This window comes from Tachypleus tridentatus, chromosome 12, assembly GCF_004210375.1.
Source record: "Tachypleus tridentatus isolate NWPU-2018 chromosome 12, ASM421037v1, whole genome shotgun sequence".
NCBI lineage: Eukaryota > Metazoa > Arthropoda > Merostomata > Xiphosura > Limulidae > Tachypleus > Tachypleus tridentatus.
Window position 1 is genome coordinate 77,375,295 of NC_134836.1, and position 21,551 is coordinate 77,396,845.

Sequence of the window (21,551 nt, forward strand, 5' to 3'; positions counted from 1 at the left end):
ATGACTTGCTGCTAGCTGCACTTGATGAAGATTGTGCTGTAACAGTTGAAAAACTAGCACAAAAGCTTAACTGAACCCATTCAACAGTTCACAATCATCTGCAACAGCTTGAAAAGGTGTCAAAACGTGAACAGTGGGTCCCCTATGATTTGACACAAGCAAGAGTGGACATTTGCACTTTTCTGCACTCTCGTGAGCATAACTCAGTTTTTAGTCGGGTTAGTGAATGGAGATGAAAAATGAACATCTAATAAAAATGCTAAGCGCCCCAGGCAATGGCTCAGTGCAAGTAAACTGGCTAGAGCACAGTCCAAAATGGACCTCTACCCCAGGAAAGTCTTGTTAAGCATTTGGTGGAATACTGTTGGTGTGATCCACTTTGAGTTGCTGCCACTCAACGTAATGATTACATCAGACTTCTATTGTCAACTGTTAGAGTGCTTGAATGTTGTACTAAAAGAAAAGAGGCGAGCTTTGATCAATCGTGAAGGTATTGTGTTACACCACGAAAATACACGGCCCCATATGGCGAGGATCACATCTGCAAAGAGTGATGAGCTAGGCTTGGAAAAAATTCCACATCCTCCCTAATCTCCAGACCTTGCCCCATCTGATTATCATCTATTTCGAAATTTACGGAACTGTCTTGATGGAACAAAGCTTGGAACACATGATGACGTCAAAACTACCCTCTCTACACTATTTTCCTCCGAACACCAAGAATTTTATAGAAGTATCATTCAGGAGCTTGTGAATCGCTGGCAGGAAGTAATTAATAATAATTGAACTTGCAATATTGATTAAATAACATTTAAACTGTTTGAAATCTTTTCTTTTTCCTGAACCTAAAATAGGGATGACCTAATGTGTGTGGGAGATAATTTGAATACCAAAACTGTGGTATTACTATGTAGCACACTCAATCCCCCGAATTCGGTTTCATCGACTTGCATAGAAGGTGTTACTTTATTTTTGTCAAATTCTTTGCGTTCTTTGATTTAGTCATGACTTATTTTGTAATTTTACAATTATTATTTTGAATGTGGTCGGACATTTGGTATAAATAAATACAAAAGTAAAGGACTTGGGCTCGAATCACATTTTACATGGGCTTGCCTTGGACTTGAGACTCAGAAAACTCTATTTGCACGATGTTCTCGTCTAATTTATAATATTTTGGATTCCTGTGAGAGCCTTCAGTTAGTAGAAGAGCCAAAATGATGTGCTATTGATATTGGCTTTGCTGCGTTGTTCATTTTCTTTCATGGCACGTACTATGGATGCTTATCAAATCATTTGCACATATCCCAGGCTTTATTCTATGCAGATGTTGACTAAGTTGGATGATATCGTATTTGATTGTATCACTTTTCTACCAGTATGGAGTGTTTCTTTTGCAGAAATTATTCCTGGCTTTGCTTTGTTATGACGAGATGCATGAGAATGCAAGTGCTGCCAGAAAGCTTCACATGGTTGTAAATGTTTCTAGACTGCTTTATACAATTATATCTTTCGGGTTTAAACGCCTTTTACATGAGGTGATCACTGCAGATATTACGTTTTGTATACCAGATAGAGATGTCGTCCAAAACAGAATTAATAAAAGCAGAATTTATAAAGGATTCTTGACCATCAGACATTTTCGAGCTACTTCAATAAATAAGGAATCTTCTTGCTATTTGTCCCAGAAAGTAAGCTGCATTGGAGAGCAAGACAAACAAATGTATTTACTCAGTTTGATAACTATTTGGAAATACTAGATTCCTCGTACTTCAATCACTATATGGACATGGTATAAAGGTTTATTTGCTATATTATTGAGAGCTACTTCAATTTAACTTTTTCATTTCAGTGCTCATATAAATGTGAGAACACATGTAAATTTACAGTAAGTTGAATTCTCTATTACAATAACATACCTTCACGCCTTTCATACGTTCCCTCTCTTCCATCAATTTGTTTTAACAATCTTGAACTTTAATCAGGTACTGGTTAGGTACACTGTTCGGCACCTAACCGTTAAAACTGAGCTTTCTCAGGACACACCTGTTTTCCCCCACATTTAAAACTTTAACTTTCGGATTTATAGACCCTTTTTCCCGATACCAGCCGCATATTAGAACAGACAACCAGAGCATGAAAGGACACCACATGAAGCACTAAAATAATAAATTCAAGGCATTGCGTCTACCACAATTTCGAGCGGGGTGAATGGGAATAGAAATTTCCGAGCAACGCCGGTTTTCTTTTGAGGAAAACTTCTGAAGGCTTCAAACCAAAATTTCTTTTAGTTGTTCACTACAAAAATTCATATGCACAGCTTGAGACTTTAAAACAAAGACTGCGGTATGTATAGACCCTTAATTTTAACTGTTTTGTTTTGAATTTCGCGCAAGGCTACTCGATAGTTACCTGCACTAACCGTCCCTAATTTAGCAGTGTAAGGCTAGAGGGAAGACAGCTAGTCATCACCACCCACCGCCAACTCTTGAGCCACTCTTTTACCAACAAATAGTGGGATTGACCGTCACATTATAATGCCCCCACGGCTGTTTGGTGCGACCCTCGGATTAAGAGTCGAAGGTCTTAACACGCTTGGCCATACCGGGCTAATCGTAACTGTGTAAATAGAGTAGCAAAATGCGGATGGCAAAAGTACAACAACAATTGCATGAAGTTAAAAAATATAACACAGATGAACTTAAACAAAGATACATATTCTATACAATTTATGAAAGAGGAAATTCGTGAGTATTTCATTCATTATTTTTACCATAGTAATAACCATGGACTTATTATGTCTTAATGCCGAATTGATACAAGTCTTCACAAAGTATTTGGAATGTTTCTTCCAAAATAGTGAAATTTTAAAAAAATTAAGAAAAAGAAAAACATCAAAGTGACCATTTATTTGCAAACTTTGTAGGAGCTACGCATTTAATGCCATTGTTGAAAATAAGCACGATTTTTGAAATTGCAGTTTCGAAAAGCGGGCTATCAAATTCATTATGTATATGTGTGTGTGTTTTTTAACAAAATAATGAGTGGAATCTGCGCAGCAATTTTAGAAAATGCGCCATCTGTTAGACAGGAATTAGACACTATTAATAGTTAATTAAATAATATAATATTCTTGAAGTTAGAACTAAAGGGTGAAATTATTATGTTACAATTACCATAATAAAACTCGTTTGCTTGTACCGATATGTATAAAAGGTTATTAAATTTCAGCGGTACTATATCATGAAATATATTCACTTTGCCAGATAAGTAATGAAAAGTGAACTGAGATGGAACTTTGAGTCTGTGGTACTAAGTGAAGTAACTGCTACTAGTAAGTAACTTTTTAGTACTTACAAGACTGGTAGTAGTAGGCTTAAGTTTTCGACGTTTCTCTTTCTTTTTATTATAATTCTAACTGTAGTAATACCAGTTGCATAAAATGTTTGTGTACATATTCAACATTTTTCTTCTACTAGTGGAGGTATTTCAACTCGTTTTGAAAGCAGGTTTTGCAGTTGTAGAAGCTTTTATGTATTTGTTCATTCCACGTGCACATAAGTCAGTTGAAGGCGAAAATGCACTTATCACAGGAGCTGGACACGGTTTAGGGCGTGAACTTGCCCTTCAGCTCGCTGACTTTGGAGTGAGATTAGTTTTATGGGATGTTGACCAGGTTTGTATTAACATTCAACATAAAACTTTTTTTTTATTATTTATAATGGGCTTTTTCCTTAAAAATAATTTACATCAGAAAAAAATACAGAAAAGTTAAATATAAATTACAGTTAAATTTAAGTTGAAAAGGTAGATCTCAGCCAGTAAATACTTGATTTGTCTCATGTTGGTTACATCATCTTTTGAAACAAGAAATATTTAACATGATATTTTAGGACAACAAAGGCAGTACATAAATAGAAAATTTTAAATGAAAGATCATGCAATTCATTAAACTTCAACTGCACATTTACTGGATTAATGGCAAGTTTAGCAAGAAACTTATAATTTAGTTTTAAAATTTTATTGTATCAAATAACCATAGGGAGGGGAGGAAAAAGGATTTTTTTTATGTGCAAATCACTAGTGAATCACTTTTTCTGCACATGTAAAACAATACAGTATCTTGGGATATAAGTTAATTTTTTTTCATATTGTAAGTACCCCAGCATGAGAAAAGACAGGATTTGCTATTGAAATGTGTATTTCAAAAGTTACTTCTAATATTAATTTAATTTGAAAAGAAATTTATGTTTTTCAGCATTCTTGTGTTTAGTTATATGATCATATATTTCTTTTTATTAAAGTAATTTTGTAGCTTATTGTATTTTGTGTTTAGAACATTAAGTACATGTAATAGTAAAATTAATTAAAAATACTAATTAACTTACAATACATGATTTTGTAAACTGCTTAACTGGAATAAACAATCATGTAACAATTGCAACTGCCAACAGTTGAATCATTATTGCTGTCTATAACTTTACATTTCATACCATTAACATTTTTAACCCTTAAACAGTTGCAGTGCTTCAGGTAGCAGCATCAACTGATGACAGTTTAAGGGTTAAGAATACAAGATTTGTTTCAACATGTTTTTTGATTCCATATTGATTTCTGGACTTTTTGAATTCTGTTTTGGTTGCTAAATCTTTCGCATGTTACATGATTGAGGTAAGTAATAGTGATGAAAAGAGAATCGAGAGTGCAGAAATAAAGAAAAATTGTCTTCATGATGAAGTTGTTTCAAATCTGACATTTCATTCATACTTAAATTTGTTTTTAATTCGTCAGAAACGTAAACTTCACAAAATAATATTTCACTTCTTCTGGATGAGCCAGTGAAGGTTAGCACAGATAGCCCTTGCGTAGCTTTGTGCAAAATTTAAAACAAACCAAACCAGTGAAGATTAGAGGGCACCAAAAGCGTATATTTCTCCATAATGATGGAAGAAGTGATCTGTTTTTTCCAACCCATGTATAACAGTGTTAACATGTGAATTTGGAAAATGTTTGGGATTCAGAACTGTTTTAAGCTATGGCTATTTGTCAAATACCTCTGGTACAAATCTTTATTTTATCTTTAATATTTAAAATGTTTCCCTTTTTATCATTTTAATATTTTTGGTGAAAAACCTCTAGTTTCACATTGTGATAGTATTTACTTCTATTATCAATCAACTTCAAAACTTCTTCAAGATAGGGTCAGAATTATCTGTGTATGGTCTTAAAGTTGAATGTAGCATTTAAGGGCAATAAGGGACCATCTAGGCCATCCTGTCCACTAAACTATACATAAGACCAGCCCTCTACAGGAGAATAGCACACCTGAACTGAATTTTTTGTACATATAAAACGTGTGGTCAGAGGACACTTTAAAAAATTATAACTCAAAAAGTAGGTTGACCACCATCCTGATTTTTTTGTAGATCATATTGAGAGATGTAAGAATATATGATAAAAATCTGAAAAGGCTGAATAACTGGTGACATGATCAAACTGTGGCCTGAAGTAGGGCAATTGTTAGCTAAATCATAAAAAGTTGCATGCAGCTGAATTTTTTTACAGGAAATCTAACAGACTTTTAATTACAACAATTGCTGATTTATCAACTGATATGTTATAGGAAATTAGAAAAATTATTCGGCTTTGTAACATATTAAGTCTTAGAGCTATGGTTTATAATATAGATCCATGTTTTTTTCGATTTTGGGTTTTCAGGTGATTTTACAACCTCACTATGCAAATCCTAAGAGAGACAAACTTGGTTTGAGACCATTTTTGAATTCTTTGAGATTAATTCAGTCAGTGTAGCAAATTTCAGCCTTCTACCATCATTACTCTTGCAGCTTTAAGCAGCTAAAGTTGCCCAAAAATGAATTTGCCAAAAATAAACAAAAATTAATTAAATTTTACAGGGATGTAAATCAGAAATTATTAGAGATATTGATCTAATCTTTGGCAGTTTCTCATTATATGGGTAGATGAGCAAATGTGAATTTTTCAAGGCATTCTGTGGGGGTCACCTGCAGCCTCCTGGATGATTTGACATGGAATGACCCACAACCTACTTTCTTGAAACCTTGGTTTCAAAGAATGTTGTAGTCCATTCACAGAGTAAAATGGCTGAGGAAACCACTTGGGGGATATTCTAAGCTGTCAATTGGTTATTCACACGTGTGTGTGTGTATATATATATATATATATAAGAAGTAACTATGTATAAGGGACTGTTTCCACGAATGGAAAGAGGTGCACAGTGTTACTGTGTTTGATTCAATACATAAGCCATATCTCAGCAAAATAAAACAGTATGAGATTCTTATATTATAGCTTGTTAAATTTGGTAATTTGAGTTCCTAATTTGTTTGAAACTATAGCCGAAGTATTTTGATCCCATAAATATCTAATTTTAAACATTTCTGATTTTAACATAGCATGTGACTCGCTACAATCTATTTTGGTGTGTTCTTTAAATATTTACTTTTAAGAAATTAACTCACATATAGTATTAAAATTTGAATTATAATCTACAACATGATTCCAAACTTATTGACATAATTTCATAAAATAATAGTTCAATATAAATTTCAATTTAAGCTAACAAACATGATCTAAATAGCCTTTGGCCTGTGACCTGTTGTGAAATGGTTAAGTAGTAATACTTGCTTCCTGTATTCATTTTGAGCACGAAATAATTTTAAATATAGTCTGTTCCTAGTTTGTATGTAGATTAAATATGCTTATTACCAATTGCCTTATTTTATGATTATATTTATCAGGGGTAAAATTCTGCTGGTATTGTATTTTAGGAACCATTTATTTCCCTAACATTTGCAGGCCTAGCTCTCAGTTTTATGATCATCTCATAAAGCAATTCAACGTTTAAAATAATTGGACTCAATCAGTTTAGGAAAATGTCTTTAAGACCAGTACCTTTAATGTGTTGGCTCCAAATTCTGTTTTACTGATACTTTCCAGGTCCCTCTAGTCATTTCACAATTACTTTTTTTAGGAAGAGTGAATATGTAGCTGTTGTGTCCCAGCCAATATGTGGCCCTTTAAAAAGAAAATAGAGTGGGAGCCAACATGTTAAGCATGGGTAAAATTCTGCTGGTACTCACTATCAAAACTTATTTTTTAAGGCGGTACTAATAGTGGAACTTGTATGAGTTGCTTTTTCATTTTTATATTTACACACATCTTTTTTTCTTTTTCAAAGACAGGTTAACATCACCCACATGAGTACCTCTTTATAAGGGTTTTTATTTGTTAAATTTTGTACATTTTAAGGACAGGTGCACATTTTTTTTGGTTTTTATATTTGTACAAAAATTATAACAAGGTGTTTGTGTTCTCTTATGTAGTTAAATTACAATGTTTTTCTCCAGGCTATTAATAAAGTTCTTTATAGAACTGTCATTTATCCTCATGTGCTGTTTGTGATACTTTTAGGCTTTTTAATCTATATGTTTGTGTAAGAAAATTAAGTTAGGGAAATTATCAGTACATTCAGTTGTGATTGTACCTTCTGTAGTTGATATGCTAGACATTAATGATCATAACTCTGGCTATAATCTGAAAACCTAGAAAATACTGTTTTATAATATTTTTTTTTAAGGTCCTGTATCCTTTTGAATACTTCTTGTCATTCAGGTGGTTTGTTATGTTGAGAATAAATTTGCTTTAAAACATTTTTGTATACAGCATTATGTTGACAAAATAAGTGTTGTGAAAATATATTTTGTGGGGAGGGATCCTTTTATTTGCAGATCACTTTTGAATCCCCACACCCAAAATAAATAAAAACTTTTTATTGAAGGCATTAAATTTGTATGCTTGTTGAAAATTGTGCACAAGTTTATTGCACACTGCTGTTGCAATTTTGTTGTTTTCAGTTTGTCATTAGAAAATATTTGTGTTCATTTGTTTAGAATAAAATAAAACAAAAATATGAAGCCCATATTTCAGGCAACATAGTTCCCAATTTTCCAATTTCAGATTTTTTTTTTCTCTCAGTTCTAAGTTTTCTGTGCATACATTACATTTATAATTCTTTAGTTACACTGCAGAAGAAAGCTTAGCATATAATATTCATAATTGTTTGTTTACCAGACCTGATTGTTTTTGTATTTGTTTTCCACTGTCAGAAAGCTGTTGAAAAGACAGCAGCAGATGTCAACAGAAAAGGTGGGGTTGCATTTGCATACCATTGTGATGTCACAGATGAACAGAAAGTAGAGTTGGTAGCTCATGAAGTTAGACGAGACATTGGAGACATCACCATCTTAATCAATAATGCTGGAATTATGCACTGCCAAACTCTTCTTTGTTTGAACAACCAGCAAATTCGGCGAACTCTTGAAATCAATACACTTTCTCATTTTTGGGTGAGATGATTTAAAAATTTTTCACTTTGTTAAAATGGGTGATATGTTTCAAGGTGGAAGGATATGATTGAAAGTTATAATTACATCACCTTTTTTTCAGTAAATGTGAATTTACAGTGATATCACTACAGCTGATATGAAGTTTGAAATATATTATTGGTTGGAATAGTTTACAAGTCATATTATTGTACTTGTAATGTAATTGTTTTAATTTTGTCCTATACAAATTGTTAAAATCAAAGGTGATTGTATTATTAACTACACACCTCCAGAAAGTAAAAAAAAAATGTTAAAAGGTAAAAGTTGATTTAAACCATTTTCAAACAACATTTCCTTTCTGTACTAGGTTCTAGATTTTAGGCTTCAGATAAACAGAATAGTTGAACTCGGCAGCTTCAATTTGTTTTGTGTCAGGGACTTGCACTTTCAGAACTTTAACTAACATGCATGTGTAAACTGTATATGCCTGTATATGTGTCAAAGAAACAAAAACACAGACAAATGGTTTATATGTAATTGATTTGGATCCTAGTTGTGAAAAATAAATACAACAATTTTATATACAATTACATATGTTTTCTCTTACTCATGGAACAGGGTCATAAGTGTCCCAGTAGTCTAACTACTTACTTACTCATTGACAATTTTGCTGATACTATTTGAGAATTATTGTTTTGCAGCAATGAAGGCTGTTTGTAAAATAAGTACATTATTTCAGTTCTGGTACAATGATTCTCAAGTACACACGTTTTAATGGTAAAGAATAAAAAAAGAAACACTATGAGATGTTGTTACTGTGTGATGGATGAGTCAGGATTTTCGGCCAGACTCTGGCAGAATCTGTTCGGGTTTACGGAGTTAATTCAGTAAATATATAAATAATATATGTAATTTATTAACATTGTGAGAGGGCAGACAGTTTTGTTTTGAGTTTATTTACTGTTTGAATGTTGATTGACATGTTAAAACCTATAGCAGTGAAACTTATGTACTTGATAATGATTCTTCTAGGATTGAAACATCATGAAAATTCCATTGTTAAAATTGAAACAACTTTTATGAAGTTTAAATATGCAGGCCTGTGTTATCACTGTTTTTAATTATTCCAATCATTCAAGCGATCAAATTATTTCCATTATGATTTCTCATTATTTTCAATTAATTTGAGGTTTTTCAGCTAAATTGATTATTTTCATCACTGACTGAGAAAAATACTCAACTACTCAGAATTAGTTTTTCTAATTATTACAATTTTTGGTTATCACGATTATTCAAGTCTCATGTGAGAATAATCAGTTACTTGAATGTAACTGATTAATGATAAACTGATGTTTAATTTATTAGAATTCCAGTGATTGCCCAGCTCCACATGTAGTGTTAGATTGGAACAGAACAAGCTGAGCACAAACACATCATTCAGTTCATGGTGCACTATTTGTGTAAATTTATAGGAAATGTAATGACAAAACAGTTAGCAGTATAAAGATAGAAATTATTCATAGCAAGAATAACTCCAGTCAAAATAAAAAAACTCCAGAAATACTGTATAACCTGAGAAACATCTGAAAATTGACAATATGTAGTCATTGTCAATTCTTACATAACTATATGTAATTGTATTTGTATAGAAACTATCTTAAGATTAGGTACAAGCTTCTGAAGTTTTGAGATCCTGAAAAAGAATTTATTTGTTTAATAAGCATATGGGTTCATTTAGATTACCAAATTGCCTTTCAAACATAATTTATGTATACAGTTGTAACTCTTAACATAGGGCTATTTATTTTTATGCATACATATGATTTGTGTTTTTATGTCACAAAATTTTAATTTAAAAATGTTTCAAACATGTAATCACTTTTCCACGAGACCTGCTACTTTCTAGTGGAGTATTCTCTGATTGTTTCGTAATAAAACTAAGATTACATTAAAGGAATACTTTAGATCAGTTATTATATTTTTAATGCTACATTCTTCTGTAGGGTCTCAAGTGTAGTGAGAAAAATAATTGATTTACAGTATTTTTAAAGCTTTTGTTGCTAATAGCTGAGATTGCTTTATATTGTTAGGTCATTAAAAGTATCTAGTACATAAGATCTATGTGTATGTTTTAGCAAATTTAAGGAACTTATATAACTTAGTCTTTAACCTTAATTAAAAATAATTAACATCCAATTATGATGTCAAAAAAACTCATAGGTTCAAGAAGTCTTGATAGAAATGAATAAAAACCCATGACCTGAGCACTTTTGAAAGGTGGACCTTTCTTCTTCATGGGCAAATTGGGAATCTTAACTTACAGAATATAGTTTCATGAACTGTCTAACTTGGAATAAACAGTTATATAACAAATACAACTGCCAACAGAAATTGAGAATGCACAGCACTTACTTTCACTGTCTTCTTTTCACAATTGAATCAGAAGCATTGTCTACAAGTTTATGGTGATAATCATATCTTTACAAAATAAGAAATTTAATAAAATAGCCACTTAAAAATAATTATTTTAACTGTTTCAGACTGTCAGGCAGTTTCTTCCTCGTATGTTGGAGCTCGGACATGGTCACATTGTAGCCATAGCATCTATAGCTGGACTACTTGGATGTGCTAATCTTGTAGATTACTGGTAAGGATATAATTTATGGATGCATATAGATGTTGTATTATAAGACTTTTCAATATAGAAATTATATATATGAAACTGTGTGTATGTAGTTGTTTTACGTGTAGACAGATGCTTGTGTGCATTTATAGGCAGATGATGTTATAGTGTTATTCAAATTATGTTACCATACTTTACTACATTTATATTCAACTAAAGTTTATCCAAAATTTATTCAAGTATGTAATATTAATTACATATAGATTATGCTGTTATATAATTAAAAAGTTATATTATTTTGTGATATACATTATCTGAAATTTGAATGCTAAAATAAATATTCTATGATAACCTTGAAATGATACTATATTTGTTATCACAACTTGATGCACCTGTGGGGCTTATGTTCAAAATTATGAAATAATTTTGCTTTATTTATAGACTCACAGTAAAGGAAAATCTCATAAATAAAATTCACCATAATGGTTGTCCTTTTAATAGGTTTAGTTGTCATACCTGAAAGATCCTGGAAAACTACTAAGTTTTTCTCTAACAAACACAATCAGAACAACTTTAAAATAAAAAAAAAATAACAGAAAAACATCATTTGTTCCACACATTTTCTGTTAATGTTGAAATGGACACACAACAAATCTAATCATTTTATCTAAAGCATGAAGCAGATAAGTTATTTTGCTGATTGCCCAATTGTAATAGTTTTAAGCCTAAGACTCCAACATCATTATATATCAACATTTAATACCTTCTGTGTCATTTAAACAAAGTTTTAAATTTTTAGTTGCTGTCCAACTGATAAAATAATGCATTCTAATATTTATAAGGAAGAATGTAAGAAAAGTATATTTAATTAGCTATACTCATTCCTGGGTTTATTTTTAATTTGATCTAAGTAGATACTGTGGCTTCCTCTAACCAAAAATTATTATTAACTTGTGTACACGTCTTTTTTTATATTACACCTTTTACATTCAGCGACATATTATTGAAACTTCTAATTTTTAACAATCTTTTAATTTTACCCATTAGTTTTATTCTATTTTATGAAAATGACATAAATACATTGTCTTCTGTACAAACAGACTACACGTTTGTATTTAATTTTCTACTATTTCAAATTTGTAGCTGATTTGAGTAAAAAAAATATTTAAAAAAATAAGAACATATAAAATTAAATTAACAGATTGCACTAATAAGTAAGCTGTTCTGTGTTGTTAGCTTTAAATAAACAGATTACACTGATAAGTAAGCTGTTCTGTGTTGTTGTTAGGTTTTCTTCAACCTTCAAGTTGATCTTTTTGCCTTACATTTGTATCCACTTCAATGTTGTTAACATGTGACTTGTCTACACACAGATAATCAGATTCTGTTTTTCAGTTACATTCCCACATTACGTTATTCTACTCTTGAAAATAACAGATCCACCTATGTGAAATGACTCTCTTCTAATTATTTTTAATAGTAGTTAAAATAAACCTTCAACTGTAATTTTCTCTCCCCCACACACAAAACACAAAAACACAAGAAATTAACCTTGAATTGATATAGCACATTTTATGACTTAACTGTGAATTAGTTAATCATAAGTGTTACTATAAATGTTGTGTACATCTGTATTGATCTAATAGATTATGTGCTTAATATAATTATATAAACTTTGCACAAGTTCTTAAAAAAAATAACTGTGTGAAAGTAGTAGAAATTTGGTTATAATGCTGTTCTTCTGTCTGTTCTTAGACTAGGATTATGCTTCAGATTGAAGTCAAAACTGTGAATGGTGTAGCATCTTTTTTTTCGTAGTTATTATGGTCTGTAATGAGTTATTTTTGTTTCCCTGAGTGAGTGAACATATCTGAAACTGTCTGGTCATGCCATTATTCAAACTGTGTTATTTGGTCACAGAGATTCTAGGTATAAAAGGGAAGTGTGGGTTAGTGTAATTTGACGTAAAGGGATTCTTTAATATTCCAGATTTTAAAATGGTCATCCATGTTCAGAATTTGTTGTTGGTTCCAGTTTATCTTTACAATAATCACACTGCCCAAAATGCTCTTGAAACACCACGTGAAAACATGATACCAAAAATGTGTAATAAATAATTATGATAGTTTGTTTAGTTTAACTCGGACTATCTTGTATGAATTTCTGTTTTCAATCAAGGATAGCCTTGTGTATTTAGTTCAGTTTATAATTAATTGATTGTATAAACAAATGACAGGATTATGCAAAAAATATGTATTGATGAAATTGAAAAATGCCAAATGTTTTCAATAACTGACCTACTACCAGAAGGCAGTAACATAAATTTCAGCACTGAAAAAAAACCTCATGAATTTTTACATCAGTACATAAACTTTATATATGTAGTGGTATGTTTTCTTATTTGTGTGGGATCTAAGTAGCAAACTATGTGGAAAAGAAAAAAAATTACGTTCTACACTTTAAAGCTATGGGTGTGTTATGGTTGTGGTCAGATCTTGTTGTTAGATCAGACAGATAGCGAAATACTTGGTAGAATGTATCTGTCATCCCTCTAGTCTGTAAGTTCTAAATTATAGACAGTGAGCACAACAAACCAGTTTTCAATAGGTTTGTGCAAACATCTCCCCAAAAAATCTTGAATGAAGCTGAATTGTCCTAACAAATTTGTTCAAATGTCCATTTTTGCTTGTATTACTCAGTGCTTCAAAATTTGGAGTTGTGGGTTTCATGGCTGCTTTGGCCGAGGAGATATATGCTGATCGAAAAGATTACTGTATTCACCTTACGACAGTCTGTCCGAGCACTATGAACACCAGACTTACTCATTACCCACGAACAAGGTAAATTTTAAACTGAATTGTTTTAGTTATTTATAAGTGAGATTATGTGCTTTATATGAATATGTGTGCGTGTTTGTGTGTAACGTTTTAGAACATAAAGAACATCAATAACAAGTAGGTGGAAGAAGAGTCAAACAAAACCTTTTACCTTTTCCATCTTATCTGTAGAGAAATCTGTTAGTGGAACCCACTATACTTTCTAATAAGTTATTCTGCAAACTGATTTTATGATGGAAACAAGTCTTCAATTTGGCTCTCTTTAGAACTTTGTAACTGTGGTTGCTAAACTTCAACATATTGTAAACCTTACATTTCCAGGGTTACAACTTTCCTATTTGCAGCAGCTTAAGTGAAATTCATAATCATTTAACTTGTGTACTTTAGGACCCCACTGTATTTTTTTTATGATGATCCAAAGAGAGAAAGTCCTAATGTGACAAAGGCCCAAACCTTTCGTTTGAAATATTTCAACAAATTGGTAACGTTTTGATAAACATTCGAGTTTATTGTATTGGTGCAGAGGAAACTTTACAGTTGAGAAATGTCCATAAAACAAAAACCATCTTATTAAATAAATCACAAAAACTTTGTTTTAGTGCATTCTAAGAACCTGCAAAAGATTTTAACCATCTAGATAAATATCCCTCTTTATTTTCTGTCATTCTTTAATCCTAATCAGGCAGGTGGTAGCATTCTCTATGTACAGATGGCTTGGATTATTCATTAAAATGTTATTTTAATATCTTCTCATTAAAACTTTACCGTACAACTTTTCCTTTTATAACAATATCTTAGGGATTAAAACATGATATTCCTTGATTCCAAGGGAATTTAACTTTGCTTGAGAAATTTCATCTTTTTAGTTGGATTTTCCAATGAGAAAGGTGTGGTCCATCTGTATTTTTTTAGCTATGATCTGTGAAAGTGAACATCTTGCATGGATTAAATAAAATAAACAATTCATGAGGGAATGTAATCTTCCTGGGACTGTAAGTATGGTTAATTACATAAATTAGGCTCAGACAATTATGCTATGTACATCTCATAATAATAAGAATGATCCACACAATAATATGCAGTTATATAAGGAAATGTAATTTTCCCGATACTTTTCCTTTAATCGGTGTAATTTTATTTCATTATTTCTGTCTCTTTATATTTGTAATAATTGAGTCACAAGTTCTGTGAATGTTTATAAATATCCCAATAAGAGTGTGAACTTCTTGTTCTTTTTGCTACTGTTTCTTTTTTATTACATAATAAATCAAGAACCAAAACAATGGTGTCCACAGTGTTACCAAGGTAACATAGTTTTAAATGGAGTATCTGCTTTTATAAGTATTATTAATAAGTGGTACTAATTAAAAAAATAACAAAAAATGTAATTCTATTGTGAGTGATTTTATTATTTCATCTTGAAGTTGGCTTTTGTACAGATATTTGGTGTTTGAAAAGCTTAAATAAAGGGTGAAAAAAGGAATTAGCAGCCAATAATGATAAACAATAAATATTACAGTTGGGGACCTCATTGTATTTAGAACTCAGTTACAAATACAACCTTGACGTCTTGAGAAACACCGCATGAAAAAACGCAAGGAAATAAGTCAATGAAAAACTTTTAAAAAAAGGAGATAAATGTATATCAGTCTTTCAAAAGTTTATTGAACATGATTAATGATAAAACTGTGTAACACAAATTTTGTTTCTGGATAGTATGTGTTATTTCTTTATTGCTTATGTTGTAAAAGTACAGAAAATGGTCATGATTCCCTTCAAACTTTGCTTTTGTGACCTGGATAATGAAATTTAGAAATTAACCTATTTGTTATTTAAAAACAGGCAAATTTGCACATTTTCATTTGCATAAGATCTGAATAAAACAACATATGAATCAAGATTTACATATATTTATACTAAAATTATATAAAAATGAACAAAAATGTTTAGAAGTGAGGAGTTTTTCGAGATTTGCGACTGTAATATAAATTACTTTCACGTATCGCTCCCCCAGATAGTCTCCCATAATGTTTTTGTTATATGCTCCTTGGTAGTGGCATTCAAAGTCCAGTATACTTTGGTGGAAGCACTCACCTTGTTTCTCTGAGTATGTTCTCATGTTATCCTTGAATTTTTCAAGATGAGTGTCAAGGATGTGGACTTTCAGAGACATCTTGCAGCCCATTTTGTTGTAATTCTTCACCAGAGCCTCAACAGTTCCACATAATTTTCGGCCTTGTGATTGCTCAAGAATCCCTGAACCACTGCGACAAAACTGCTCCAATATTGTTTTTTTTCCTTCTTACGGAGTTTTTTGGGGAATTCTGTGCACTCCAGTATCTTCTTTATTTGTGCTTCAGACAGCTTAGGAAAGAAGTATCGAAGGTACTTGAAAGTTGCAGACTCCTTATTAAGAACTGTGACAAATTGTTTCATAAGACCCAATTTTATGTGCAATGGTGGGAACAATATATTCTGAAGGTCCACTAGTGGCTCACACTTGACATTGTGCCTCCCCACAGAGAACTCAGTCTGTTGTGGCCAGTGCTTCCTGTTGTAGTATGCCTCAGTGTTTCTGCTGTCCCAGAGGCAAAAATAACAGGGAAACTTGGTAAAGCCTCCTTAGATAGGTCTACATGTTCACTTAGGCAGCTAGAACTAAATGGAAGTGGAGAATGGTGAGCCCCTGTATATGGAAAGTTCTAGAAAATTCTAAAAGGTTCTTGAAAATCCTTGTAAGTTTGAGAAAATTCTCTATCAGCTACTCAGCATTGAATCTACCTGGAATGTTGTGGAAAATGGGTAAATTTGAAAATTTCCTTACTCGGGTCAGAAAACCAAAGTTTGAAAAGAAAAATAGGTCTTTTTCCATTTAGGTTAGGCATAAGCAATTTTGAAATAACACTTTCTGTCTAGGAACAAGAAAAAGTAAAAATTTTGTAATATAGTTTAAAGAATTAAAAAGACTGGATGTTAACATGCTTGAAATGGTGACTGTTAAATAAAGGTTTGTTTTGCTTAAGGCAGTCCTGGTTTTGTTAATTGGGTGCAACAGGGTGCTCTTGCAATGTAAGCTTACTTGTATATAACTGAGTTATATAAATATACTGTTATGTATATTTCTCTAAACTATCAGTGATGTCAAGAAAACCCACTTTTAGAGAAATATATATGCAAAAACGGCTCGTTTGGGTTGAGAAAATATTTTAAGAGGGATATAACATCGAAACTGGCCATTAAGGCTTTATGATTAAGTTGATTTAGATTAGACTTGAAATTAAAAGAGTCTTTGATGAATGAGCTGGCTGATGTTACATATTTGGAGAATGCCCATGCTATGTATTTACCAAGATTGTAATTAAATGATTCACATGTGGACATTATTGGTCGTAATGGACAATCTGGTTTATGAGGTTTGGGGATGCCGTATATTTGTGGTGTGCGTGAGTCAGTATTACGTAGGTAGGAATAAAGTGTTTGTGAAATTGTGTTGGCTTTTTTCATTTTTAGTAGTAATTTGTTCAGTTACGTCTCGTGTGCCCCTCTTTACAGAAGTTCCAACCACTGAAGCCTGCAAGATAGCCTAACCCAACTATAGACATTCCCAGCAACCAATTAACAACCCTTATAGAATTCACCACAATAAAGACAAACTTCATGTTCAACAACCACAACTGTATACAAACAAATGGCCTAAGCATGGGCAACCCAGTATCACCAGTTCTAGCCAATATTTTTATGACACAAGTTGAAACACAAGCAATTAACACAGCATTACATCCACCACTATACTGGTACAGATATGTAGATGACACGGTTGCAGGATTCAGATTTACAGAACACACACTTAATTTTTTCAATCACATTAACTCTATACATCCCAACATTAACTTCATATGTGAACAGGAAGAAAGCAATCAAATATCATTTCTTAATCTCAAAATTACAAGAACTGACACACAATTCAAAACAGAAATCCACCGAAATATCACCCATACTGGACTATACATTCCTTGGGACTCAGCACATGAAACAAAACAAAAACTCAACATACTAAGAAACCAAATAAACACAGCCATAAAACTATGCTCACCAGATAAAATTAATGATGAATTAGACAAAATAAAACTACTTCATCAACATCAAAATGTTTCCTCCACAAACTGTAGAAAACATTATACGCACACACCTAGACAGAAAGCAAAATCAACCAACATAAGTAAATATATCTCACGAATCAAAAAATCACGAAACCATATATTGCTGCATACCATATATTCCTGACATCAGCAGACAAATAACCAACATTTGGCAAAAACTAGTAACAAAATATGACATTCCAGTTAATACCAAATTAATTCAAAAACCAGGCACAAAACTGAGGTCTATACTATGTAAAAACTACACTGACAAACACCACACCAACATTATTTATAAAATACAATGTGATAACTGCCACGACTTCTATATTGGAGAAACAAGTAGAAAAATGGAAACCAGATTCAAAGAATATAAAAAGTCACCTTCACACATTTTCGAACACTGCAAGTCAAATAAACACAACATAACCATAGAAAACACTCAAATACTAAATAAAGAAACAAACATAAACAAACACAAAATTAAAGAAGCCTTACTTGTACAACAACTTAAACCCAAAATAAACCAATATAAAGGAATGCCTTTATACCTATATTAAATATAATAAAATAAATTATATATTCAAACATCTAACACCACCATCTACGTTCCGACACTCAATTACACAACCCCTTCCAAACATGTGGTCAGCTTCCGGTCAGTTACCTCTTTCTTTCTTTGTGAACCTGACGATGACCGAAGAAGGTCAAAACGTTGTTCGCTCTTCTATGTAAAATATTTTCTCAACCCAAACGAGCCGTTTTTGCATATATATTTCTCTAAACTGTGTTTGAATGGTCCCCCAGTATCTCAGCAGTAGCTCTGTCGACTTAGTTCTAAAATCCAGGTTTTTATGCTCCTGATGGGCAGGGCACGTACAACCCATTGTTTAGTTTTGTGCTTAACCTCAAACTGTCATGTGAATGTTTTATTTGTATTATATGTAAATTATGTAGGTTTCTAATCAAATATAGTCTGCTAGTTTTGGTAGCATCATCAGTACATTATGCATTATTAGTACTTTGAAGGTTCACACAATCATTAGGTAAATTATCACAAATCTTTGGAGATCAAAATTTAACCTTTAAAGCATTATGTAAAATTGAAATAAACTCAGTCTTTCAAGTTCTGTGGACTGTATGTGCAGTAATAGCGAGATACAAAGAGCACCCTTATTTATTTCTTGTTAACAGAATTTGACCACTTTGTAATTTAACGTATCTTGGTACTGTAGATCAAAATATTTTTCTGTTATTATGGAAGAATAGATACTTGTGAACTGTTTGTAAGTTTACACTATAACCTCTCATAAAGTAGGCTAAAATGTAGTTGTAGAAGTTAATAAATCTGTATAAAATAGCTTTGTTTTTATTAGACATATATAAAACTCAGTGCTATAATTTGTTTTATGAATTCATATAATATAGATAGATTTTGTACTGTACAGTTCCTGAAGATTTATATTTTTGCAGCATTCTGTTTAGTATTGGTTTGTGTTTTTCTTATAGTAAAGTCATATCAGACTGTCTTCTGTGTCCACTGAAGGGAATCAATCCTCTGATTTTAGCATTGTAAATCTGTAAATCTACTGCTGTCCTAGTGGGGGGCCTGTTTAGTATTGGAAGAAACGTAGCTGAGTTCAAATTACAGCTTAACACATTTGCTGCCACGTGTCCCACCGACTTTTAGTTACAGACCCTGTTACACACCTGTGGGTCATGGACACTTTTGTTTCAAAGTGAGATTTATTTTGTGACTTATGGATTTGGTGCACTGTAACTTTCCCTTGGCACCTCTTGAATGTTTACTTTTATGTGTATTTGATTTATCAATACTGCAGGTGCCAATCAATGTGTTAAACATGAAGTATGCATGGACATAAATATTTTTCATTTTTTAGATTTCCTCGACTTTTACCGATCTTAGAAGTTGATGAAGTAGCACAGAGAATTATTAATGCTGTCTTGCAGAATCAACAGCTGTTGATCATTCCTTCAAGAATCGAGTTCATTACAAGAATCACAGGGTAAGGCTCCAGCACCTTAGAAGTCCTTGAATACAATATAACTGCTCCACTACAGTTGGAACCAGCATGGCTAGGTGGGTTAAGGTGTTTGACTCGTAATCTGAGGGTCATGGGTTTGAATCCCCATCCCAGCAAACATGCTTGCTCTTTCAGCTGTAAGGGCATTGTAATGTTAGGTCAATCCCACTATTTGCTGCTAAAAGAGTAGCCCACGAGTTGGAGGTGGGTGATGATGACCAGCTGCTTTCCCTCTAGTCTTATACTGCTAAATTAGGGACGGCTAGTGCAGATAGCCCTCGAGTAGCTATGTGCAAAATTTAAAAAAACAACAAAACAATACAATTGAACACGAGTGAAATTACTGTAGATTTTACTATCTTATTTGTGGATTGTGTTGGTAGGGCCATATTTTTCAATATCAGTTGAAACATCATACAGAATATTGTTTGATGTCACAAGGATAAAGTAGGATTTATCAAAAAGCAGTACGTTAATGCTTATTTTATGTCACTTATGAAGCTGATAATTTGTTTTCTTTTCCAGTATTTTTCCACATAAAGTTACCCAAATGTTTCAGCATTTCCTGGATTATGCTGTTGATCCACATGAGCCCCGTCCACAAAAATGTTAGATGTGCAAGATTTCTTTTGAACTTAAGAAGAAGAATCTATTTTTCGTAATTTTTTTACAATGTATTTTTACTAAGCCAAGGAATTTGGTAAAAAAAAATAATAATTAAGAACTCCAGAAAGTTTCTGTGCTTAAAATATGTTTGGTTGAAAAACAAAAACATTGAAAGCATTTTGAAGAATGTTTTGATACAAAAATAAAAGGTTTCTGTTTTGTTTTTCCATTGTGAATGTGTGAGAAAGAATTTTACAAGAAATGTGAAATATTATTGAGTACAACTAGTTTGTATAGGAAGAACTAGGAAGAAATATTTATTCAACAAATACACGAAAAATATAATTGCAAACTGTTCTAAAGTCTTATATCTTGGAAGTTTGTAAAACCAAATGTTTTAATTTCTTGGTCTAGAGATTATAAATATGTATTTGGTTCAGTTTATTAGTAATTAATTGTATAAGATAAAATACAGGATTACACAAAAATATATTTATTGATGAAACTGAAAAATGCCAAACATTTTCCGTAACTGATCTGCTACCATAAGGTGGTAACGTAAATTTAATTACTGAAAGAAAAACCACATAAGTTTTACCATCAGTACATAAGCTGTATATGTATTTCTACTGTTCTGCAGCTTTGATAAATGACACATCACTGTCAAGTTAGTTTAAGGGTTAATTTATGCAGTTAAGGAAGGAATTGTTTTTACCTGTTTATTCTTTGATAAGATAGGATTGCCTTAATTCTGATTTAGGTTAGGGCTTTGATATTTTTATAATTGTAACCTTGTTTTAACATAATTGTAGGTTGCTGGCTGGGGTAAAAATATTCAAAAGGTTAATTGCAGAGTGGCTGAAATAGCAACTGTAAGCAATGGATGATGATAAAATTGCATTCCTTGTGGAACATGATTGAATAGATTCTTCAGG

General features: G+C 32.1%; 1 protein-coding gene across 1 annotated transcript; it reads left to right on the forward strand.

Moving 5' to 3' along the window:
• The first annotated feature begins 3,258 nt into the window (after positions 1 to 3,258).
• LOC143233690 (17-beta-hydroxysteroid dehydrogenase 13-like) lies at positions 3,259 to 20,840 on the forward strand. Its single transcript, XM_076470194.1, has 7 exons — positions 3,259 to 3,334; positions 3,480 to 3,676; positions 8,148 to 8,387; positions 10,907 to 11,013; positions 13,689 to 13,829; positions 19,867 to 19,992; positions 20,536 to 20,840. The coding sequence occupies exons 1-7, from the start codon at positions 3,274 to 3,276 to the stop codon at positions 20,621 to 20,623; spliced, it is 960 nt and encodes a 319-aa protein (XP_076326309.1). The 5' UTR covers positions 3,259 to 3,273; the 3' UTR covers positions 20,624 to 20,840.
• Positions 20,841 to 21,551: the final 711 nt, after the last annotated feature.